Source organism: Plutella xylostella, chromosome 17 (genome assembly GCF_932276165.1).
Source record: "Plutella xylostella chromosome 17, ilPluXylo3.1, whole genome shotgun sequence".
NCBI classification, from domain to species: domain Eukaryota; kingdom Metazoa; phylum Arthropoda; class Insecta; order Lepidoptera; family Plutellidae; genus Plutella; species Plutella xylostella.
Genome location: NC_063997.1, coordinates 7,037,189 through 7,064,457, shown reverse-complemented (window position 1 = coordinate 7,064,457; position 27,269 = coordinate 7,037,189). Strand labels below are relative to the sequence as shown.

Here is a 27,269-nt window from a genome sequence, read left to right as displayed (position 1 = left end):
GTTTCCATAGCTCCAATCATTTGTTTACATTTCTCATTGTAGGGCGCTTGGTGTTTTTCCTACTTGTTTATAAGGACATATAAATAATAGGTATAATTAATTACTTTGCAGTGAGCATACAATATCAATATCAATCGCTCTCATTTCTTTATCTTCCCTATTAAATAATCACCCAATGTCGGTCGCTTCGATAGTAAATACTCATTTAGTCTTTCTCTACCTTTGACGAAGGATGGTACCGCTGTGAATGGAGTATTAAATTTCGTTGTAATCGGATTGAATTACTTGTAGTCCCAAAACGAAGCCAACACCCAACACCCTAACTTATAGAAAAAAAAACTGTATGGTGGGACACGTATTCCTAAGCACGAATACATATAACAAATATAACAAGTACATAAACGTGTAATATGATTAAAAACAAAACAGTATGCATGTGTTTACAAAAGTAGTGACAAGTTCAGTGAATTCAGTGACGTGCAATAACGACTGTTTAATTGAAACGGAGTTAACGCCATTGATCAGGAGAGACACGACTGATGCTGAAACATGGCTGCAAAGAGGTAAAATGAAATGTAATCCTAACTTCTTAACTAATATTATAAATGCGAAAGTAACTGTGTCTGTCTGTCTGTCTGTTACTCTTTCACGCCAAAACTAACTGAACGGATTTGAATGAAATTTGGTATACTTACATATGGTCTAGACCCTGATAAAGAACATAGGCTTCCTTTTATCCCGGAATTCCCACGGGAAAACTTTTCAATGCGAAGCGAAGCTAACGGGAACAGCTAGTATCATATAATGAAGCTATAAAACAACAGGGAATCGAATGTACCCTAAATATTGCCATCCAATACATAATCAGATGATCACTCAGTGGTGTAATGTATAAACTTAACGAACTAAAACTTCCCTTTTCTATTCTATTATTTGCTGGGGTATTACTTAGTACATGCACCTATCTTTCTCTCTTTTGGTTCCAACTCAACTGCCTTTCTAAGTTTGGACCCTTTCTCACCACACTGAACCACTGCGGGTTTTGGTATCTATGTGCAGGTTTCCTCACGATGTTTTCTTTCATCGCAAGAGCACGTGGTATAATTTTGCACCTAAAGTCCTTATTTTTTTAAGAATTAATCGGTACACGCCGATGTTGTGCATGCTGAAGACAACATCTTATGCGCCATCACGACGCTATTTTAGAAATAAACCTTCATAAATACATTATAACTATGCCCATCCTTTGAAAATATGGGTCAATAATTATACGAACTTTTCAAAAAGCAGTAAGTATTTATTTCATCTTATAAATAACTATTATAAGGTTACTTCTCTCAGCAAAATCTTTTTAACGTGAAAAGGCCAGAGCAATATACAGGTAATAAAAGTGCATAGGTAGTATCAAAGGAGGTTACGTAAAAGTTTCCACTCTGAGCTGTGGCCTCAGTATGGACTGAGCACTGACCAAGCCATCCTTGTCCTCTTGACTGACTGTTCTAGTTCTAAAACTTCTAGTAAATAGAAATTTTCCAGAATAAAACAGCGTTTCTGACTTCTGAGGTTCTAGATTTGTAATTATGTCGTTTGTCGTTCTAATAACTCTGTTACGTTAAAGTAAGGTTTAAGTGACAACCTTACTGCGTAACGAATTAAGGCCAGAATACCTAAGTTGTTCCATTACGTACATACCAACTTAATAAAAGTGTTACTGTCCTTCTTGAAGTTATTAGTAGTTACTACAAGTGTCTGTTTTATGTGTTAAACTTAAGATATATTATTATCACAACAAAAGAAAATATATACTAAATGACCTTTATTTTGAATGGACAATGAAATTGTATGTTGATACTGTGTATAAATGCCTGACCCTAAGCTCAAAAATTGGCTGGTTTATTATATTTGAACCTACCTCGTGTGACTACATAAATATGTCATTAGCTAGTTTTACAATTTTCATGTTCTTTTACGATTTAGGTAATATAAATTCAAAATAAGTACTACTATAAGAATGTTGATGGCATGATGCTGCATTTTGCTCTTTCTTAATTTGTTTACGGGAATTTTTAATAGATAGATAGATAGATAGATAAAGCGTTTATTTGATCCACTTTCTTACATACACAACAAATCACAATTACAGATATACACATTTGTACTTATAACTAGGTAAATAGTAGCTATGATAAAGACAGGTTTGTACTTAGCAGGTTGTGTGTTGAAGCGGACCAAAAGGGTGAAGTAACTCAGCGTGGATGTTTACTCCAGGAGCAATAGGTACCTACCTCCTGAAAATCCGTCATAAATCTGTTTTATCCGCATATTAGTAAGTATTTGCTGCATACCTACTACGGCAGCGTACGGAGAAATTGAATCCATTATGAAAATGCATTTTATTTTTTCATTATATGTGTGTCCAAACGGATGAAAAATTATTTGAGCTACCTTAATTAGGCAGATATATAGGCGATAATGCGTAAATTCTACGCATCGGATATTATGTAGGTATTCAATCAGGATGTACGCAACATACCATTTGTAATTAAATTTAAGCAGCTATAAATTAAACATGAATAAGGCAACAACGACGTGTTTAATAAAAATATCAAATTATGTCAATGCGTAAAATAACTACAATTATATTATAATAGAAAGTAGCACAACAATATTATTAGACTAAGAACAAAAAGTTCAAGTACACAGTCATATTTCGAAATCATTAATTTATAGGTATTGTACTGAATTGTAACAATGAACGGAAAGCAAGAAATCTTAGAACTCGATTCGAGCCGAGCCTATGCCCTCGAGAAAATCTGCATGTAGCTGTTACCGACCCATGCAACAAGATATTTTTTTTTGTCAATAGACGATAGATAACATATTGCTATAAGCAATAAGGCCGCCTTTTTGTACTGTTTTTATTTTTAAGTTTTTTTTTTGTATGTTCTATTTTGGTGCAAATAAAGAGTATTGTATTGTATTGTATAAACATATACATAGTCTATTTTACAGGGACTACCTAGAGATATTTACGGGTATTTAAAATAAATGAAAGACCTATTGCCCGGCATATGAGCAGGAAGTTAGTTACTGCTGAGTTTATTATTGAACAAAAGGTACAGGCTGCACCGCGGACAAAACGAACTGAAATCATCAACCACCTCCCCAGTAACAAAAAAAAAACTAAAATAAGAATAGACAAAAAAAAGTGTTTCCCGGAAGCAGCCTTAACATTTGCAAATGTTGGAAAGGTCAACTTTAGATAAAATATGTTTGCAGGATAAAAGAACAAATAAAACAGATTAATTAAAACAAAAGATAGGATATGGTGATGGAGCGTGCTGACTCTCAATTAAGTTTTCCGGAAATGTATCCTATTTGTATTAAATACAATTTAATAGGTATACATACCTACAAGTTTTTAATAGTCGTCTCCATAGAATAACAAGTATATAGTACTCGTTATTCTATGGTGTCTCTAACTAAATGAAAATGATTCACACTTTTTTGGAAAAAACTTGCGCTTATATGGGCTAAATTGCTGTAGCACACCAAGCAATAAGTATTCAAGAATTTATTAATCTTCTTCGGTCCATAGGTAGGTACTTCTGAGAAACCACGATTAATTCAATATGCAATCACTTTGGTTGCTTATCTGCTTTTTGCCGTGCGGTCATCTTTCTTGGGTACTCAATTATGTACTTAAAAGAAAACTGGTCGCTACTGGCGCTTTCTACGGGTCCCGCGTGGAACTTGGGACTAAAAATTTTCCTACGTTTACTCGTTACTTCTATGAATTTGCCTCAGTGGCTATGGGCTATGGCTATTGGTGGATTCTAGTGGTATCCTATTACTTTATAGGTACTAGAGGCTAATTAGTTTTTTTGTTGTTAATATATTTTAGATAAGTATATGTTTGTCTTATATAATACGGAGGTATAACGTATTATTTTAATGTGTGAAAACTATGGGCTGCGTTCCCAGTAGGTACTCATTCGTTAGTAACAAAGCAAATTGTATATAAAAGTGAGCTTAACACTTAACAAACTGTTAACACTCGGCATACTAAACCAATAAATACCCCGCCATGCCACTAACTTAATCGACGGTAAACAGTTTGTATGCTGGAGACGCAGCCTTTTTTACTTTTGCAATTTTACAGTCCGTTAAGAAGTTCCTTTGCTTGTTCATAATCCACATCGCATGCATGCATTACTTGGTTATGTGTCTCTAAAAAGGACTACCAGAAAACTCTATCTAGTCCTGCCGGATCTTGCCACCAGGGTTACTTACTTTGAAAGCTTGAGCTGTCGAATATTGCGATGGTTAGTAACCATCCCAACATCAAGCATCTAAATCCTAAGAGGCACACCTGATGAGCTAAGAGAATAATGAAAATGGTGAATCAGTGAACTGCCTAGTAGTGCAAGCTTGCTGCAAGTCAATGGCTGTGCGGTGCCCACCTGTGTGATGGTTACTACTCAACACCAACCATTTAAATCCTAAGAGGCACAACTGATGGGCTGCTGGAATAGTGGAATTGTGCAATCAGTATCGTGCCTCGTAGTGCAAGCTCGCTGCAAGTTAATGGATGTGCGGTGCCCACCTGTGCGATGGTTACTACTCAACACCAACCATTTAAATCCTAAGACACACCTGATAAGCTGATCATCATCATCATCAGCCTATAGCACTCCACTGCTGGACGTAGGCCTCTCCCAAAGCACGCCACTGGATGCGATCTTTAGCTTTCCGCATCCAATCATAACCAGACACCTTTTGCCTAGTCGCGGCGATAAGCTGATGGAATAGTCAAAATGCTCAATCAGTATCCTGCTGCCCACTGCAAGCTCGTTGCAAGTCAATGTCTGCGCGGTGCCCACTTGTCTGGCGGTGCGGTATATAGCGTGTGCCGCGCCTCGCGCCCGGGCACTAGTGCACCGGCGCCTGCGCACAGCGCTGAACGCGATCCACTCACGAGCGACGGACGAACGTCGATGACGGTTCAGTGAAAAATTATTAGTTTTTTTTTTAAATTGTTGTTATAAAGTACGCGAAGTGTTTTGGTTGAAGATGTTGACCGGCTGGAGGCTTTTACTTTCGCGGTGTAAGTTTTTTTAAATGTAGACTTTACTATTTTGTCTCATTGATGTATAGGTACTACGAGTATATTCATAGTAAAATAATAAATAAAACAATAACACTTATGTACACAAGGTGGGTGCTTTCATACTAAGAATTCAACAGGTTAGGAATAATATTTTTTTAAACTCTATATCAGTAATATAAGTAATATTTAAAAGTAAATTGGCGCGAAATTAATTAAATAAACACGAGTTCTGGCCGCAGTGCGATGGTAGATTAATTTTAAATGTTTTAAACTAAATAAAATAAATATGTAAGTAGGTACTTACCTACTTGCGAGGAAGGTTTCTTTTTGCAAATAAATATAAGTTCAATAACAACAATATCAAGGCCTGAATATTTAGCGCCTACTTAAATATTTAACTTGAACTGAAGTAAATTCATAAATCAAACATAATATTTAGTAGTATTTAAGATAGTTTTAACCGACTTCAAAAAAAGGAGGAGGTTCTCAATGGGAGGTTTTCAACCAGGAGGTTGAAAACCTCCCATTCGTCAGGATCTTTTCAAAAACATCTATAAGCTATGTGTGCACTGTTCACTACTTACCGGCACAATTTCAGTAAGAACAAACTTCAAACAAACAACAAAGTTTCTTAAAAACTGATTATTTTCTTAATAGAAGTTAAACTATATAACTAAAATATCTTAACACAATAAGCTGAAAAAAGTACTTACAAATCTTTCAGTATAAATTACCGTGCTAAATTATAAAGTCAATGTAGGTATAGATACTTATACTTATAAAAATATATATTGACAAAGGAATAAGTACATTCGATGTATCATGATTATTACATAGTTTGGTCAGCTAAATAGTAGGTACATTAGTCAATGGCTAAACTATATCCCTGCTATACCTAGGAATTTTGAAAATAGCCGGTGATCATAATAGCCTAGCCTAGACAACCGAAAGAAGGTCGAATTAGGAAACCGGTACCGATTAGCGATGACTGCACTAAAGAGGTTTATTTATAATATAATATTTAATTTAACATATTTACGGATGCAGTACCCTTGATAATAATAAAAACACAGTTGCCAAAATATATAAATATACTTAAGGTAAAGTTATTCCTTCCTCAAGAGATTTTGTTTATATTATATAGATATTTTCTCATAGATATATAGTATTAGTATTCAAGTTATACCTTGTAGTTATTTGTTTGTATACTTCTGTTACAGATTATGGTGCGGAAATAGATAGGTACTTAAGTAATTTATGATATAGGGGTTAAATATAATAATCATAAGCACTTAAGTAGGTATAGGTATATTTAGTATTCTTAAGTATCACTAAAAACAACGAATTTGTGCAATGATTGCAGTGTCAAGTGCAATGTCGTAATCATGTTCCCACGGTCACTGGGACGACCTAGTCACATCTGGTTTAATCAAACATTTCGATTCGTTTCCTACTTATGAATCGATGGCCCGACCAACAATCGAGTTAGACTATTCCATAGTTCACCCAAATTCAACACAAAGTCTCCACAATCACAATCCTTATAAATAGTATGCTACCGACTATCGTAAGTTTGGTGCCAATTTCTCCATAGTCGGTTATCTAACCGACTGGGATTGATTTATTAATTATACGTCATCTCCATATAAAATTCATGACGGATGTGTCAAAAGTCAACCACTACTCCCTGGTTATGCTCTAACCGACTATGGAGAAATTGGCACTTAATCTCATAATGTAGTTAACCGCAGTTCAATATACTTAAAGAAATGTACGAATTACTAATTTATTATAATAGCTACTTAAGCTGAATGGTCAATCAATAAACAAACATGTGAATGCTGCGTGAACTCTTAATGATCTCTATCTATTTTATATTAAACATTTCCCAAAAATCCAGTTTCTATTAGTTTAATGCCCTGTTACTTTAATCGCACATTATTCAATTGGTATTTTTTATACACTTTGCTACACTACGTATTATGTAACAGGTAAGCATATCCTTGTTAGTCAACTTCCTAGGCATAACATAGGGGACTTTAATAACACTCAAATTTTAACATACCTAGGTTGGGTAGCTAACTACGTGTATTTTTTTTAACCTTTGATTAAGACTACTCCATAGTTTCAGATTTGCCCCTTTATTCATAAAAAAGTTACTGGACGCTTTAGCTATTGAACTGTTCTGTCACTCTCTGACAGAGAACTATTTGTTCTTTGACAGAGAGTGACAAAACAGTGCAATAGCTAAAGCGTCCAGTAAGTTTTTTTTATGAATAAGGGGGTTGGTCTTTGTTTTTTTTCTATAATTAGTAGCCCTAAATGAATGAATAAGAGAAGACACCACACCACTGTCAGAAATATAATAAAATATATGGTTGAACTAGTAAACTTAGTTTAGTGTTGGCATTTGTTTCTGCGTTAGTGTTATCAGCTGACTCTACCACTACTTACTAGATATCCGACTGGTTTGGGAATCCTCAACGTCATATTATTATTTTCAATACTGACATTATCATGACAACACTATCAATGCATCAGACTTTAATATTAAACTTTTATTACTACGGAAAGTTATCGTAATAATCACAACACACCGGTCTACTGTTTTTTTATCGGTTTATTGCGGAGTTTTTGTCCAATTACCAAACTGGACACCTCCAATTCAGAAACGAGGTCTTGGCCGCAAGCGACAATACTTTTTACAATGCACTTATAATATTTAAAACTTGTTTTCTCCCATCATTGAGTTAAACAATAAAATTATGTAATGCATGTAGGTATAATTAAATATTATACGTTAATTTTTACAATATTATACGTTGTTTACCTGGTTACGTAACTGTCACCTTATTACCAGGAATGCGATATGGTTTAGAGTTGCGATATGGAAAAGCCGTGAAAATTTCCTTATGTTTCTAGTATTTAGGTAAACTATATAGAAAATAAACTACGGTAATTTAAACTAAAGGGATTATTAACGTTCAGATCAGTTTTCCTAAATGTCACATGAAGTTACCTGTGATAAAATTAAAAGTGCTACTACACTTACAATTTTCATAAATTACGCATAATGGATTAGTTACTTAATTACTACTCACTTAGCTAACCTAGGTAGAGCCTAGATCTAGCTGTGTGGTCAGTGAAAGGGCTACAGGTGAGCCCCCTGTCGTACTGGGTCCACTAGGTACTCTGAAGCTGATGGGTGGGTGGCCAGGAGTTATTTGCAGTGTAGAGTGTCCATGTTCATATGAGAAGTGGTGGACAAAAGAGAGAAGCGTTCACAGAAGGACGAATTCATCAGTTTGATTACAACATATCTTATTTATTTATTTATTTAACTCTTTATTGTACAAATGTTACAAATAAAAGTACTTAGGGTGGACTTAATGCTAAAAGCATTTTCTGCCAGTCAACCCGCGGTTTTCTGAGGTTTTAAAAGGCAAAAGATAATATAACGAAATCTTAATGTTTTAACAATTTACTTACTTATTTGAATTAAGTTCTTAACTAATTGCAAATAATTCATTCCATAACGGCGATACGGCTCGCGAACTATCATGGGAGTGCACCTTTGACAAGCCCGGGGAATGCAGTCGTCAGCATATGTGTTTGTTTGTACGTAGTAACTGATTTCATACACTATTTGAAATAACATACAAATTGCAGAACATTTAAATAGTTACTACAAAAACGAAAAACAACACATTGTATGAACTAATAAGGCTTCGGTTTCTACGACTTGCCTAATTAGTTTCAATATCATGGTCACCCTACACTAGCGGTCAGATGCAACACGTGCTTATAAGTAACTACCTGATTACTCGAAGACGTGTGGTCTGTGGTCTCCACAGGTTTCTCGATAAAGTTTTTGCATCACCAGACTTGAAAGAAAACTTATTAGTTTTATAGATTTATTAAATAAGAAGACGTAGTAGGTAGGTTCTACTTCAAAACGCAAACGTCTCTATACCTATCACAAATAATTATGATGGTGGCAAATGAGAAGATTCATTTCTTCATCGATACAACCACTGCACACAAATTCACAGAAGCAATTCCAATCACAGGTCGTTAAACTTTTAAATTGCGACACGCATCATGTGTCGTAGGTATTATAATTATAATGAGACAGTATGAGACCCGCCAGATAGTCTGCTAGTCCAGCAGCAAGCCAAGAGCCAATCGGAACGTAATTATCTACGGTACGAGGCGGGAATGCAGACCAGACCTCGTCTTCGATAGAAATCCGGCAAAAAGTTCCCACTAATAAGTTTCACCATTCCGCAACCGATTTTGGTCGTCACGTTGGTACTGGTTTTTCTTGACACGCTTCATTTTGCCGAGATGAATAGGGGCTTGCCAACTGGTTTACGGATATGGCTTTAGACATTAATTATAATTTGCAGTTGCATAAAAAGGCAACCTTCCTAAAGAATCATTGGAATCATTGCTAAAAGGTCTAAGCTAAATTTCATAATTAAAGCATATTTATTCTATTCATTAATTATGGATATAAAGCCTATACTTAAATGATAAATAAATATATGTCTCATCTCCGTTTTTTTCCTGGTAGGCAATGTGCATATCAACTATTCTAGACTAGACAGTCAAATGGACTAAACTTCCATCGACTAACAGTGTACCAAGTTGCACAAGTTTGGTTACCGGAATTTAATTTTAATCACGATTCTGTGCCGGTTAATTTTATCCTGTTCTTAACAAATGAAATTTACAATCTTTTAAGGGCCCGTACAGGGTGACGTGCCGCGCCAATTTTGGGTTTTCAATGCTCTTCACACAGCACACGCAGTGACACGCACACATGTAAGTTTGCACAGTGGGTCGATAAACTTTTACTCGCCAACTTTATTGACAATTATGTTCAAGTACATTTTGGGTGATTTTAGGGTAAGTAAGTATAATTCTTACTTACACTGGTAGGCACCAGGAAAGAGTAGAAATTAATAGGGGTGCCACTTTACTCTATACTCGGAACCCGATTAGCTTTCTCAAACAAATGTGGTATTTACTTGTAGAAAGGTAACTAAAAGTATTAAAGTGTAGATAATAAGTTTCGGGCATCCTCCAGCCAACTGAACCCCGACGACAAAGCAAAGTAAATACATAGTGTCGCAAAAGGGCTATACTAAGCCAAAAGGGGATGACTCAAGGGGTCATTCTGAACAACTTTTGTTCTACGAGATTTGCAAATTCGCGAAAAAAAATATTCGTTTTCCATGGTAAAAAGTCACATGTCCAACAAAGTTTCTATGAAAAAGGTTTTTTTTTGTTAATTTCCAAAACTCGTAGAGCAAAATATTTTGTGGCAATTCTACAGATATAAGCCATGTATTTAAATCCCAAAAAAAGTGCATCCGTGCGATGAAAAATTTAAAATCAACAGACAGCTGCAAACAACATTTTATAAATTTAAAGATCCTCACTGTACCATGTTTATATATCTATGAGATAGCATCGTTTTTAAAATCCAACAGACATCTTTTTGATAGCTTCAGAAGTCTTAGATGCCAAAACAAGGTAGCGGCAAAATCTCGAAAGTCGGCTTTGTATAATAAAAGCGTATTAGGAATGGCTCCGAAAATATTTAATAGTTTACCTCGCTATATACGAGACTTAGAAAGCGTTACCCAGTTTAGATCGGAATTGAAGAAGATCCTAGTCGGAAAGGCATATTATACTCTACATGAGTTCTTTACTGACCAGAGCCAGAAATATTAAAAGCACATCCGAACGAATCACTTAATTATATTTTTCTATTTTCACACATGTTATTTAATTTAATGCATTTACTTCCATATAATTAATTATAATTGCTGACATTGTTTGTTTATTGTTTTCTGTTGAATGTGAATAGGTACATATGAATTGTAATTTGTGCTAATTGTTTAATTAATTTTATTTATAATTATTGCATGATTTTGAAGTCACTTTTATAATATTTTAAATTTGTACACCTTTATGGTAGACCATAGATGATACTAGTTTTGACCTTGTAAAAGCCTGTCTATAACCTATGTGTCACAAATAAATGATTTGAATTTGAATTTGAATTTGAATTTGAAAAGTTCAGAATGACCCCCTGTCTTACTCCTTTTTACCCGACTGCCGAAGGAGGAGGGTAATGTTTTTTGATTGTATGTATGTATATATGTATGTTTGTCTGTTTCTTTGTTCCCTCCTGTAGCCTAAACGGCTTGATAGATTTTGATGTATGAGGTATTGTTAGAAGCGTATTGATAGCGCGATGGCTATAGGCTATGTGACGTTCCATTAAAATGTACATAGCGCCCTCTTGAGGACATAACGTGATGATCGAAAAAATAATAATTCAACTTTGCCGTGTAAGGTATCAAATGAAAGGACTTGATTTTCACATTACAAAAATATGCATATTGAAGGTATTTAAATAACAACACCAAAATTATTGAAATAAAAAATGATCATGAACTACCTACCGACGTAAAATTTCATAAAATAAAAACAACTAAAAAGTTACAAATAAAAAAATACAATTATAAAAAACTAAAAACCTGACTGTACGCTAAAAACATGAAAACGAGTCCCAATGTTAATGGAAAGTATCGCAGGCGGGGACCAACTTGACCGCCACTCAAGGCCGTTTTCTAAGTAACATTCAGCTAAATGGTGAACCCTCTGCTGGTATAATTTGTTTATATACCGCTTTTTCAATACCTGTAAGTACATTTTTGGCAGCATAATATTTTTACTTAATTTTAGGGAACGACTGTGTGACAGATATATACGTGACGGTGCACTTTCCGTGAAACCTGTCCATCCTAACCAACATGCATACCAACCGGGTAAGTCAACAGAGTCGGCCTTACACGCAGTGGTAAGCAAAATTGAAAATTCAATATTGTTACAACAATCCTGCCTTGCAGTTTTTATCGATATTGAAGGAGCTTTTGATAAAACTATGTTCAATAGCATAAGTAATAACCTTAAAAATCATGATGTAGACCCGGTCATCAGTGCCTGGATAACAAATATGCTTAAATCAAGAACAGTATCTTTTACTTCAACAAATACAATAAGATGCAAAGTAGCAAAGGGATGTCCGCAGGGTGGAGTGTTATCTCCATTGCTGTGGGTTTTAGTTGTGAATCTACTTTAAAAGTAGATCTACTTTGCGATCTAAATAATAAAGGTTTTACAACAATAGCCTACGCCGATGACGTTACGATTCTCATTGGCGGTCTGTTTGTAAATACCTTATGTGAAAGGATGCAACTTGCACTGAACATCATAGAGGAATGGTGTCACAAACATGAATTGTCAGTGAACCCAACCAAAACGGAAATGGTTCTATTTACCAAAAAGACTAAGATAGGTAATTTAAAGCTACCTAAACTTTTTAATACAACCTTAAAGTTAACAAATGAGGTAAAGTATCTCGGCATATGGCTAGACCACCGCCTAAGCTGGTCTAAACATGTGGAGAAAACCCTAAGTAAAGCAACAATATCCCTATACCAAACTAGGAAACTTGTTGCATCCAAATGGGGACTCAAGCCAAAGCTGTGTAAATGGTTGTACACAGCGGTGGTCAGACCTATAATAACATATGGAGCAGTGGTTTGGTGGCAAAGATCGAACCTCATTACTGTGAAAAACAAACTACGACAGTTTCAAAGGCTTGCATGCGTTTCAATCACCGGATGTATGAAGTCAACCCCAACAGCCGCCCTAGAAATAATTCTAGGACTTCCACCACTCGATATTATCATCAAGCAGGAAGCTAAAGCGGCGGCGATAAGGCTAAGTAACATGGGACTATGGTCAACGAATACTACTGCACAGGGACACAGTCGCATACTTGACATTGCCAAGTTGTCGGCTCCCGGGTCCACTGAATGCAGCGACACTACTATAAAGACGTTTATCTTCAACCGAAGCTACACTATCCAGCGAGATCAGTGTGGCACATCAGACGAAAACAATTACGACATCAATATCTACATTGACGGAGCCAAGAACAAGAAGGGCAGCGGTGGAGGTGTCTTCTGCCCGGAACTTAATTTACAATACTCTGTCAGCTTCGGGAACAAAGCTACTGTTTTTCAGGCAGAAGCTGCCAGCCTACTTGACGGAGCTACACAAATAAAAGACACAAAAAATTGCAATATCTGCTTCTACACAGACAGTATGGCAATTTTAGGTGCCTTAGGCAGAACTGTAACAAAATCTAAATTAATTTTAGAATGTCACAGAACACTTGAAAACCTAAGCATTTCAAATAATGTAACAGTACAATGGATTAAAAGTCATAACGACAACATAGGAAATTGCGAGGCTGACCGACTAGCAAGAATGGGATCAAATACCCTACAAATAGGGCCAGAACCATTTATTAGTTTGTCATCAAAGGCAATAAGGCAATGTCTCACCGATAAAACACTATCTGAACACAATCAGGAGTGGATAAATCGTGTAGATTGCAGACAAAGTAAAGCGTTTATTGTATCATACAACCATAAACTTACACGCTACTTACTCAACCTGTCCCGTAGTAATATATCATTAATGGTAGGATTAATAACAGGACATTGTTGCGTGAATAAACACTTATATACCATAGGTAACTCAACTAGTCCCTTATGTAGGACATGTAAAGAAGTAGATGAGACGGTTGAACATATTTTGTTAGCTTGTCCACCTACTACAGAAACAAGATTATCTATTCTTGGACCAACAGAGCGCCTACCTCAGCTATTACAACACCCAGGCCTGCTACTCCAGTTTACTCGGGAGCTAGGCTGGCTGAGCTGAAATCAAGGGGATATGTACAAAGGTTCCACTCGAGAGAGCCACGTACAGGAACTTCACCCCCTATGAGAATAGAATAGAATAGAATAGGGTTTCGAACGTCAAAAGAAAAAAAGCACCCTTATAGGATCTCTTTGTTGTCCGTCTGTCTGACTGACTGTCTGTCACCGCCCTTTTTCTCAGAAACGGGTAAAGATATCAAGCTTATATTTCGCATAGATGGGGAGTACCCCACAAAAAATATTATGGTACTCCCTGTCCCACACAAGTAAATTGGGGCTTATATTTTTTCCAGTTATTTAGATGTGTATCCTTTTTTTTTCTTTGTTGTTTTGTATAAGTATGTGTTTCTTTTCTTTAAATCTGTATTTTTTTTGTTGTTGCTGTCTATGTGTCGAAAAAATGTATCTTTATCTTCAAATCACGCCATCTATCGTTTGTTTTTTTTGTGGCTACTGTCTATAGAAGAAATTCCGTCATTGACAATTTTACGTTACGAATTTATTTTTATTTATTTTATTTTTATTTTTACATTTTCGTGGAGAATCAACAGCATTTTGTTAATAAATAATTATTACTTATGAACACATAACAACTTGATGCCATTAACAGAATGAACTTAGTAAACCCAGTAAACCTAACACATCCAGAGGAAAAACAAAATCTCTTTCTCTCTCTCTGAAAAACATACTTAATAGCCCAAACTCGATGCTTTTAGCTATTAACATCTTTGAAATAAAATTGAGCCACCACCGTGTTACTGCCCTCATCAGATCCTCACGAGACCATACCTCAACCAGCACCAAGAGACTGTATTTTTGATCCCTAACCTAATGTTCGTGCGTATTGTCATCACTTAGATCCATTCGCTATATTCCTGCTCCTCATCAGACCTTTACGAGACTGTAATATCACGAGAATATTGCACACTATCTAATTTAATTTAATGTATTGAATATACTGGAAGAATTATGCTTCCTCAATTTCAAATCAAATTATGTTGGTGTCATAAAAGTTGAAAAAGTGCATTGACAACCAATGTGCAGTGATTTTGTATCTGTACACGATAAGATCGCGAGCTGTCAGTGCTGCCTAAACCGACGTGACCCTTCTTTGGAGGCCAGCGGCCAACTGAGTCAAACGTCACTTGTGTTTATGATTTTATAACACAGAAAGCCGCCATAGATATTTGTATGAAGATTTGAGGGAAAAAAATTGCTCAAGTTTGGGATTAATTTACACAAAATAAGTGTGTGTTTATTAAAAAACAAGGTATTTAGCGCCTAGTCCAAGCCTTTAACTTTATAATATGATAAAAATCATATGAAAATTCTTAATCATTACGACACAGTTGTTACAATACGGGAGTGTGATTGACTGGTTTTTCTTGATATTCTGAAATTAATTTACAGTTATCCATAATCATTTACTTAAATTCGAATGATTCAGCACCTAGCTAGACTCTTCAACTACCTGTGTGATTTTTTTCAAGGCTGTAGAGCATCATTTACTACATAATTCTATGACAATGCCAACCCTCGATTCCCTATTGCAGACCCTTAAGCAGACAGGAAAACTTTTGTTCAAAATATAAACAGTAATTGTGACAAATTGTTCCAGTTTAACCCCCTTATTCATAGAAAAGTTACAAAACGTTTTAACTAATAAACTGTTTTGTCCCTCTCCGACAGGGAACAATTTGTTCTTCGACAGAGAGGGACAAAGCAGTTTATTAGTTAAAACGTCTTGTAACTTCTCTATGAATAAGGGGGTAAGACTTATTTGTATTCTGTAGACGATGAAAGGAAGTAGTGATACCATTTTTAGGAGTCCGTTATTTGTTTGGCGGTCATATCTCACAACTCAGCCCGAGTAGAAATCAACTGTACCTACCTGGGTAAAAAATACCTTAGTCCATTCCCTGTATCAGTTATAGAGCGTTTCATCAAATAACATGACTTAAATAAAGAAAATCTACCAATTCGAGATCCAGAAATTCGATCAATTATCCGGTGAAACGGTCTATAGTTTAGAGTTTAGACTATGACGTCGACAAAAAGGTACCTACCTGTATTTTCGAGGTGGCTTTCAATATGTTATGTAGAGTGTCAAGGTACAGATATTTAACCCTTTGAGAGAGAGTGAAAACAGCACATTTACGCAGCCACAACACACACGGCATCGCTTAGACAAGAATCAGCAATTAGTATGTCAATAGAAACACTATGTTAATTGCCCAGTAAGCATTCCGCCGGCTGTCGCACGTGCCGCACTAAACTGCTTAATGCTTATTCAAATCCTACAGGTGTTAATATGTTGTATGCATTTTCATGAAATTGCCATCGAGTCTGACTAACATTGCAACTGAAACAAAAGTGCCAAAATAAAGAAGTGTATGCGGGCAACTTTCAGACACTGAGGCATCATATTGTCTTACGGACTCACACTCTTCTTTATTAATTTATGGCGAGAAATTAAAAGACAGCTGAAGATTAGGTTCTTAATTCGAAATCATCAACATTTAGTCGCCTCTTCTCAATAGCATTTCCAAATCCAAATAATTGCTATTTAATTTGAATTAAATAATATGTTTATGTAATTATCAGTTAAATTGTGAGCTACGTAAAGCAAACGTTTCCGTTTCGAAGGTGATTAAAAATAGCTTAAAGTTCGTACAGATCAGATCGTTAGGTAAGTAAGTACATATTTATCCCTTTGAACGTCGTGCAGGTTCACATGGGAATTTTATGGTATTTTGGTTAAGCTGCGTACAGACCGGCCAAACGAACGAACGCCAACGAACGGGTTTCGTTGACCTTCGTTGCTGCAATCTGCCCTGTATTATGTATGATAAATATCCATCGTTGGGCGTTCGTTGGGCGTATGTTGGGCCGGTCTGTACGCAGCTTTAGTTGTATCAAAATAAATACGTAAATGACACTGACGTATCTAGTTTTTACCTACTTACTATTTAGAAATGAGGATAAATTATTAATTACACACGAAATTACTTGAAATAGACTTGTACAGTAGCCAACCATGGTAGCTAACCTTGGCAGAATATTTAATTTAATTGCTAGAAGCCAGATTAATTACATGGTGCTAAATTCGATTTAAGATAAGATATAAGATAAGATATTCTTTATTTGCACACAAAAATATGGACAACAATACAAAACTTAATCTAACACATATGTACAAATGGCGGTGTTATCGCTTAAAGCGATTTCTTCCAGACAACCAAGTCAGACAAGAGATTTAATATTAATTAAAACAAATACGAACGAAAACATCGGCATATAATATCAAATTGATTCAGTATCATCTTACGAATTTTATTTTGAGCTAAAATACCGATTATGATACGCACTCAATAGTTATAATTAATAATAAACTCTAAAGTGTGAATTAGTTACATAAGTTAAACCTACTTACATAAAGTCGAGACAAGATTCCAATAAAACTGTAAAATTTAAATAATACAAATGTAATTTTCAATCTACCCTTCAATACAATTTAGGTAGGTACTTAGCTGTATTGTATGTAAACAGTACAATAAAGGCCTTATCGCTGTTGCTAAAGCGATCTCTACCAGGCAACCTACTCTACTTTTACCTGGAAATCTACGTAGGTACTTAGTCATATTGTCACCGCACTCACGACAGTCACGCTTCGCCGCAAATGAAAAGAAGTCACCTGTAATCCCATGTTTATTGAAAAATACGTCATTACGTGGTAAACACAATATAATTAAGGTTCTTTTGTCTTTCCGAATAAAAGTTTCTGAAACAATCGCAAATTTTCAGGCATTCAACGTTTTAGAAATAATTAAATCGTATTTGTAATTGTATACCTTTACCATGCCTACAGTGTAGTGTTTCGTTTATTTATGGTATGAGTTAAATACGCATTCATGTACCTATTTATATCATACCTGATTTATATCCATAACGTAGATAAACATTGGTAAAAGAATATGCATAATGGTGTAAGAAAAGCAAATACGTAGAGACGTTAATAGAGTTATCGAAGTAGAATTGAAGCTAACATTACCAGACGGTAATTGCGGTGAACGCACGTGTTGCCGCCATGTCGGACACGGCATATCGGTGTCCGATAGTACGATAGCTGAACAATAAATTGCATAGAATCAAGAGATACTCCTATAAAGAACGATTGTTCTTTTATAACTCGTGTAGACCACGTGCTCGACAACGTAATTGTTGTGACACAAACTGACGTAGGATATTTATTCAACGTAGAACAACGTGATAATACCGATGCCGATTAATTCGTAGGAAATATCCTGGGAATTATCATAACTGGTGTTGTAGTGGACTTTTCATATGTTTCAATCACTCCAATGAATTTATCAGTCTGCCCATGTTCATGCTTTGCATAAGGCCTAATTCACAATGAGGCAACACATAGCCATCGGAAGTGTAGATTTACCGACAAACTTATGTTTATTTATGTTTAGAGATAGGCTATTTATAAGTAGTTGGTAATCATTGTTAATTTAATAATACCCACCTACTTCACTACCTCATTAATCTCATTATGTATGCAATCTCACAATATGCTTGTCAAATCGGCCAAAGCCTTTGTAAAGTTTACAATTACAATAATAAATACTGCTGAAGTACGATTATAAAAGAGAGGAAACATGTATCATGCAGTTCGCTTGACGTCAGCAATTTGTATAAGCTGGAATTGATCACTTAGAAGAACTGCATCAACTTTGAGATATAATCTATAAAAAAAAAAAACATAAATACGAATAGTTAATCTTCCCACCCAAAACGCGTTACAATACCTATGCCTATTATAACACTGTAGCATGGTACCTAGACCTACCACAACTACCTATACTTAATGCCAAAACTAGCCTTAACTTTTTGCCTTCCGTAGTCGCTACCTACATTACGCGAAACACAATAGATTTTCTATTGTATCTAATTTCACGGAATTCAACCGGTTAAACTGTTTTATTGTCTACAGTTTTCATCATACCGCAGCGATGGGTGATGGCCATCATGGGCTTCCTGGCGGTGGCCAACGCGTACACGATGCGCGTCTGCCTCAACATCGCCATCACACAGATGGTGCGGAAGAAACCCTCGTCAGGGTCTGTGGACGACGGCTCCTGTCCCGCGCAGGACGTTGTCACTGACTATACGTTGATTGTGGATGATGCTGTAAGTGCTGTCGTCTATATGCTATAGATTTGTTGTTTTAATTTCTTCTTCATTTGTTTAGGCCTAGAATTAAATATAGGGATGCATTATAGGGACGACCCTGATAAAATTCCGGCATGAATAAGTTTGAGCTGGATCAGATCATAGCATAGGTACTTAAAACTGTTTCCATAACACAATATAGCGCAATTTATATTTCACCTAAACCGGATTGTGGTGCAGATAGGCATCATAAACATTGCAAATATTTAGTATCGACAAACTTTTTAATGACGACAAAGCGGGCAATTATGCAAGAATTCGTTTTTTGTAATACCACTATGCACTTATGTTCAGTTGCATAAGGGTTAATTACGTCGTCCTCATTATCTTAATTGAAGATACGAGCTATGCGTTACCAATCGGAAATTCAGAACTGTAATACCCAAAGCATGTTCACATAAAGTGGTATTTCCAGGAACCTACAGGCTTTGACTGGGATGAGCAAACCCAGGGTCTGATCCTGAGTGCGTTTTACTACGGGTACATCGTGACCCACTTGCCGGGAGGCATCCTGGCTGAGCGGTTCGGGGGCAAATACTCCCTGGGCATCGGGGTGCTGAGTACCGCCGTGTTCACGCTCCTGACTCCGTGGGCCGTCGGCGCTGGGGGCGCCACTGGGCTCATAGTCTTGAGAGTATTTGAGGGGCTTGGAGAAGTGAGTATAAACTTTTCTCAGATATGTTGTGTAAGAAAAGTAAGAATATACACCTACTTTCCATTTTTAAATAAAATGTCCATTAATTTCTATTTATAATGCATGATTCCTTTCCTCATCCAGGGTACAACATTCCCAGCACTCAACGCGCTGCTGGCACGCTGGGCACCGCTAGGAGAGCGAGGCCGCATGGGGTCGCTAGTGTTCGGAGGGGCGCAGATAGGCAACATCGCTGGCACTTACCTCTCAGGGTTGGTCATCAACGAAACTGGCGAATGGCAATCGGTATTCTACCTGTTTGGAGGACTTGGAATCCTGTGGTTCATTTTATGGGTAAGTTGGTTGAAAACTCCTAAAAATGCTTTTATTCACGGAAGTGTAAAAACTGCTAAGTATTTATATTTCCATTTATTTTCCAGGCACTTCTTTGTTACAATGACCCCGAATCTCACCCCTATATCTCGGACAAGGAGAAGAAATATCTGGAAGAGGCATTAGGATCTCACAAGAGCAGCCAACCCAGCGCCATTCCGTGGAAAGCCATTTTCATGTCGATACCGCTATGGGCACTGGTCTGTGCACAGGTACGGTATAATGAATTCGAATTTTATGATTTATTTATGGTGCTGCATTCAGCACTGTAATGTGACAAATACTGTAATACCTTTACCTACGTATCCATACATGATGTGAACAAATATGACCCAAGAACACTCCCTTGCGGCACCCCTCCACACTGAGAGAAAAAAGTACAAAAATAGTGTTGAAGTTACTAAAATGGGTGTTATTCCCAGGACAACAAATTTACTGTTACTGTTACAATCGGACTTTTGTAAATTCAGTTTTGTATAAATAAGTAAATAATATGTGTAGACATTACACAGTAGATATAGCGAATTTTATAAAACTTTGTCATTTTAAGTTTAACAAAATAGTGTCTTTTAGTAGTACCTCTGTAAATATTACTAAACTTTGTGTTACTTACAGACGTTGTTTTGTGATACTAGTGTTTGTGTTTTTATTATTACTGAACATATTTTTCGTTTTGTAATGTGTAGACTAGGGAATACATTAGCATACTGAGATTCAGTTGTGTGTTTAGTAATTTCAGCTAACTATTATATATATTTTACATTTGTGTTGTGATAATTATACATAAAATTTGTAATTTCTAATAATCCTATAGTATTGTCTTGACTAGGAAATACATTGGTGAAGTTAAATATATTGTGGGTGTTTTGTAATTTCAAGTACTCGTTTTAGTGATCTCAATAGCCATAGCGCAGGCCACACCGGGAATGAAGCGTAAGGAAACTGAGTTCGATCAGCTTCGCTCTCGTATCTACCTCTATACCACAAACAATATTAGTCTATGCTCTATCTATACGTACTTAGGATCCATTTAGGATCTCACTATGAACTATGAACCAAAGTACGATATGATACTTGTAAAAGTCCAAATCTGAGCACTGTGTAGTGGTAGAAGTACGTACCAGAAAGTCATTATAACACAAGAAAACTTAATACCGCGATGTAGACTATTGCATAGTGACATCTGTTAGCGGGCATATGAACTAAACACTAACAAAGGCTACATTAATATTTAGTATTATGAAATACTCGGAATATTCATTGTGGTTACTTGTAAAAACAAAATATTCATTTGGGATTACAAACTTTGTTTGATTTCACAAATGTATGTTTTTCATCAGGGCTACATTAATTTTTAGTATTAAGAAACACTCGGAATTATCATTGTACGTTAGAAAATACACAGAGAAGAAATTATAAAGCAACGACACTCAACTTCACAAATCGATACACTTGGTATTATGAGGGAACTGTAAATTTTATTTAATGTAGTAATACCATAATTTTAAAATGTTTTTTGTTGTTATTACATTTGGATGTTTTATAGTAATTAAACAAGCCTTTGTGAAAATAATTAATACTGTATTGAAATCAATAGGCATTGTAAATCATATGATTTTTTAATAATACCCTCAAAAACAAAAGTCATGTTATAGATATTATCACACTATGGAAATAACAAAAGTTTTTAATAATTATGATTCACTATTATTTTAAAGTAAAGTTCTGTTGGATTTATTTTAAAATAGTATTAACGGGCATTGCAAATCGATTTTTTTATTAAAAAAAAAAAAAAAAAAAAAAAAAAAACACGCACTCACGCCTTGTATAGTGCCACAATCTTATCTGTTCCGGTGGTCAAAATGTGCAACTAACGAAACGTCATTGTCAAACGTCATTTCATACTCTGTGCGTTATTTGAGTTGTCAATTTCAATTGTTGTTATTTAATTTATTTTGTGATTTTCTGGGTGAAATACTACCAATAGCGCTGTAATGTAATGCAAGAAAAGTAGTACTATATATATTGGCTTTTATGCAGGAAGAATAACGTATTCAGGCGCCTTTAATTCCGTTTGAAAAATTGGAAGAACGAGTTGCAGCGGCTACAGGTTAGTGTTGCCAAATATGACGAATAATTTTACCCATATACTCCATGTAATTTTATGTAATATTTTCCAGAGAGGCCCGTGCCCCAGCAGTGGGGACGGGATGAGTCGTGATGATACTCGTGATGAAAATTATATAATCTTTATTTTTCTTTGATTACAGGTGTGATGACATGACATGATACTTTAAATCTTAGGCAGTATACCAAGAAGAATTTCGCGCACCTGCAGCAATTTTAGACGAAATAATGATGATTTATGACATGTCATTGTTTTCCCAACCAATCAAGAGTTGGCTGAAAGAAATTGCTTTTTGGCAATTAGCCTTTGGAAGGAGACCCGTGCCCCAGCAGTGGGGACGTGATGTGTCAAGATGATGATGATGATGATGTATTAGCCTTTGCACACTGTCTGAATTTATTATAATTGTACGCTATTGTTTCTTGTTACTTTAGAAAATTTAAAATAAAGTGTTCAAAAATTATAATAATACTTAATTAATTGTTTAAGTCTATCTATCTCGTTATTCCCACGACCCACATATATTACCTATAGCATTGTAATCTAGATTTAATCTCCTATATCAGAAGCAGAACATAATCAGAACTACACTGAAACAAATGTCGTTTGATATATTATATTCACTTTCATTTACTATCGACCCTATATTTTGATTTATCTATATTACTATACTTATGAATGTATCTAATTATTACAATAGGTAATAGCAGAAATGCATTGTCGTTTAAACCAGAAATAGGCAAAATTTAATCGAAAGCAACACTGGATTCGATCACAGCGATGTCGCCACCGGAACAGATAAGATTGTGGCACTATACGAATGTACTCCCTTGCGGGGTAGGCAGAGGTGCATTGCTGCACCCACTTTTCGCCAGAGTGTTATGTTAGTCCCAATGTAATAGGGGGCGGGCCTATTGCCATTTTACGGGCACATCCAAGACCCGAGAACAAATTTTTGTGTTTAAACAAATATCTGCCCCAGCCGGGAATCGAACCCGGGACCATCGGCTCAGTAGTCAGGGTCACTAACCACTACGCCATTCGGTCGTCTAATTTTTTATTTCTACAATAAAATTTCTCTCAGTGCAACAACAAGCAAAATAGCCTCTTTTGTTAATTAATAAAAGTTTCACTTTACGTTTACAGATCGGTCACGACTACGGATACTTCACAATGGTGACTGACCTTCCGAAATACATGACTGGAGTGCTCAAATTCGACATCCACCGTACGGGAACCCTCGCGGCTCTGCCCTACGTGGTCATGTGGATCAGTTCCATTGTCTTCGGCTGGATGTGCGACAAGATTGTCAAGAGAAATTGGCTCACGGTTACGAACGCGAGAAAAACTTTCACGACGATAGGTAAGTGAACTTCAACTAAAGTGGTTAAAGTGATTGCAGCGATGCGATGAAAAATTACTAACATGCCTATACCATTTTCCAGAACTAATGATATGGGGGACGTTTTCATGACGTTTTGAGTTTGGCAGTTTTAGAGATGTCCGAGAGTAAAATTCTATCGACTTGTACCTATCGATATTTGTACGGGTCAATTTGCATGTGTCAGATTAAACACCGACATTGATGATCAGTTCATCTTGCAAACAATCTATCCGAGCCAAATAGTCACAGTCCTGTAATATAATTCTTTTTGTTCTATCAACCAAACTCAATTGAATTACAAACTCACGACATTCCGAGTTTAAAATAGCCTTTCTCGGCATTTTGACAAAAATAACAAACAAAATGACAACAAACAGACCGAAATTTTCCAACAACAATAGGATAATAAAACCATAAATTAAACTTTAATCAAATTATACGAAGGATATCGATGAACTACATGAAGGTAGATTATTAATAAAATATATTAAAATTGTTATTATTCTGAAAGGCAGCATGAGAGAGATATGCACTCTGATTAAAAACATCATAGTTTGTTTTAAGGCTGTTGATGAGAAAGTAAGTAAGAAATACTATATACCTACTTACTATAATACAATGTAAAAAATTCTAATATTTTATCGATTTAAGAACGTCGACTTTGATGTGTCCCGTCTCTAGTACGTTCCATTTTACCAAAGTGTGTACTCAAGAAATATATATTATCTATGGTCGTTGTCAATAAAATTACAGATTTTGCAATAGTATTCATGCGTTAAATGGAAAATTTTAAAGTGTCACCCATATCATTGGTTCTGGAAAATGGTAGGTAAAGCGAAATCAACCCATCCGTAAAATGATTGTAAACCATTACCTAGGTACTATTTGCGGATAACTATGAAGTGGTCAATGAAGATAATGAATTACTCAATACAATGTCATCATCTTATCTTCCGATTGTAGTTATTACCTGACCGTGCAGTTACTAACATTATCTTTAAAATAGGAAGTGATTGCGTTACTACTTTGCAAGAATCTCTGCAGCGATTAAACAAAACTATTCTTGTTTAACTTGCTTAATAAAAGGTGATAATGATTCGATTAAATATAGATGTACGTTTGCAGTCACGATATCCGATTCAGGTAGGTTAGCTAATTATGTATCTCTAGTAATGACTAAAGATGAATTAGATAAATATCAAAGTATTTCTAAGAGCAACGTAGGTATCCTTCTTGGCGCCACTTGCAATCCTAAACAGACACGGCATGACCTGATAAGGAACAAGTGAGATAAAAATAACGAAACGACGCTAAAATTACGGAATAGTTCTAAAGCTTTTGATAACACTTGGATGAAGATTTTAAATAATTTCGTAAGCGTATCTCATAACACTAGGCTATATGGTACCTACTTACTTGAACCGGTAGTAACTGATTACCATTGTCCGTCTGATAATAATTTATAAAGGGAAGAATAAACTATCTAATCATAAGTGTATAAGCATTCCTCGCTATAGCAAGGGCAGCATCATAATAAACGGACCATGACGTCTAATTAACAAACCTGCCTCTAGTTCCGTTTCCATACCTAGACGAGACAATCCAACCTAACCTTATAATCGCTAAGTATAACTGAAAGAGAAAATTATAAATAACATATAAACCATAGAAGCTAAACAAAATAATCCTACTACGATCAATTAAAGTAGATTTCTCATAAAGTAATTTTTTAATTAACGATGTAGCCTCCGTTGATCTTTAATATTAACTACTAAGCTTTTGCAATTAAAAGGTGCCATAAATAATTTTATACCTCTGGCCATAAACCTAGATACAACAATAAAACAAACTCACCTTAATTTTTCCAGCGTCGGTCGGCCCGGGCATTTGCATGATCCTGGCGTCATACTCCGGCTGCGACGCCCAGACCGTGGTCATCCTCTTCACGGCAGCCATGGGCCTCATGGGCGCCTTCTACCCCGGGATGAAGGTCAACGCCCTCGACCTGAGCAGCAACTACGCGGGAACCCTCATGGCCATAGTCAACGGCATCGGAGCGATCACCGGCATCATCGCACCCTACTTGGTCGGCCTTCTTACACCTGACGTAAGTTTCCTGAACCTACTGTCCCGGTTTACAAATAGAGGTCTGACCCTGCGGTGAATAACACTCTTACACGTTGCGATAGAGTTGATGGCATAGCTGCACTTCTGACATCGTATTCCGAATGACCCTCCAGTGTCTACATAAAGAGTTATAGGTGACAGGTTATTGCATTGTGCTAGGCCATCTTGAATACTGATGCCGGAAGACTGGGAAATTATTCTTAGTCATAATATATTTTTCAAGGATGAATAATAAGGTAGTTACTAAAAATTACGACAAGACCCGACAACATAATGGGGCGTATTGTAAAGACATACTAAATTAGGACGCGTTGTTAAGAAATCCCATTGAATAATTTTATATTTAGCTTGTTTATTACTGTAACTAATAAGCTTGGTAATTTTGCATTATTTATAACTTTGAATAGTTCCTTTGAAGAATGATTATGAGTACCCTAAAACATGCTTTATAATTTACGATTCTTAATAAGTCTGGAATTTAGGTATCAGTTATTTAAAAATTCTAACTTTCAAATTGAGCTAATGGAAACTTGTATTTTCAGAGCACTCTGGTGCAGTGGCGAGCAGTATTCTGGATCACACTGGTGGTTTTCATCGTAACCAATTTAGTTTTCGTCGGTTGGGCGTCGGGAGAGGAGGAGTGGTGGAACCGAACCACAGAGGACCCACGGAAGCAACAGGAGGCAGAAGCCAACAAGACTGTCAGTGCCGATGTAAAGGTGTGATGATGAGAGGGACACAACTTATGTGAAATACACAAGTGAAAGCGAGACGAAACTATGAAAGGTAGACTGGCTTGAAAGGTTCCAAGCTTAGAAAGTTTACATTGTATATAGTAACGTTTAGCATTTAAGGCAGACTTCCCGTTCCGCTGTTAGAATGTTTTGTAAATACGATTAAGTACAAAATGTTGTGAAATCTGGGGACTGGCTGCCTCAGCCAGTGTTATGTGATATTATTGTCGTAATACAACTATTTAGATCTAGAAAATAACAGACTAATGAGATTTAAAATTAGCTTTGAGCATTTAGCTGCTCTATGAAAGACTCTTGTTATGTTAGAATAATTAATAAGTATTATTAGAGGCATCAGTATACTGAACGCGATAATCTCAATATCTTACTCAATTTATCGATGCAAGTGTGACTTTTTATATGTTTTGAATAAAAATAATTTGGGAAACGTTATACTTATATCATTACATAAATAATGATGCCTGTGTTAAACCGTGCCAGAAATGAACTTTATGCTAATGGCAAGCAATCACACCGAATATTTATAATGTACTTAGATTAGATAATTACGTCATCGTCATCATCCGCTCATAACAGTCCGCTGCTGGACATAGTCCTCTCCAAAGGATGTAGGAATACAATATACTACTTGTTTTTATATCCGTATTCCCAAACATCTGTCAAATATTATGATATTTCTTTTATTAT

The 27,269-nt window shown here is 36.0% G+C and overlaps 1 protein-coding gene across 2 annotated transcripts; it reads left to right on the top strand.

Annotated features, from left to right (window-relative positions):
• Window positions 1–99: 99 nt before the first annotated feature.
• On the top strand, window positions 100–26,960 carry LOC119691542 (putative inorganic phosphate cotransporter). Of its 2 annotated transcripts, none has more exons than XM_038109259.2 (8): window positions 100–563; window positions 18,923–19,119; window positions 19,577–19,816; window positions 19,940–20,149; window positions 20,236–20,400; window positions 23,463–23,679; window positions 25,569–25,807; window positions 26,370–26,960. In XM_038109259.2, exons 1-8 carry the CDS (start codon window positions 431–433, stop codon window positions 26,550–26,552), a joined length of 1,584 nt encoding a protein of 527 aa, XP_037965187.2. In that variant the 5' UTR covers window positions 100–430; the 3' UTR covers window positions 26,553–26,960. The 2 variants fall into 2 exon arrangements, with proteins under 2 accessions (XP_037965187.2, XP_037965188.1); XM_038109260.2 differs by lacking the exon at window positions 100–563 and adding an exon at window positions 4,934–5,107.
• Window positions 26,961–27,269: the final 309 nt, after the last annotated feature.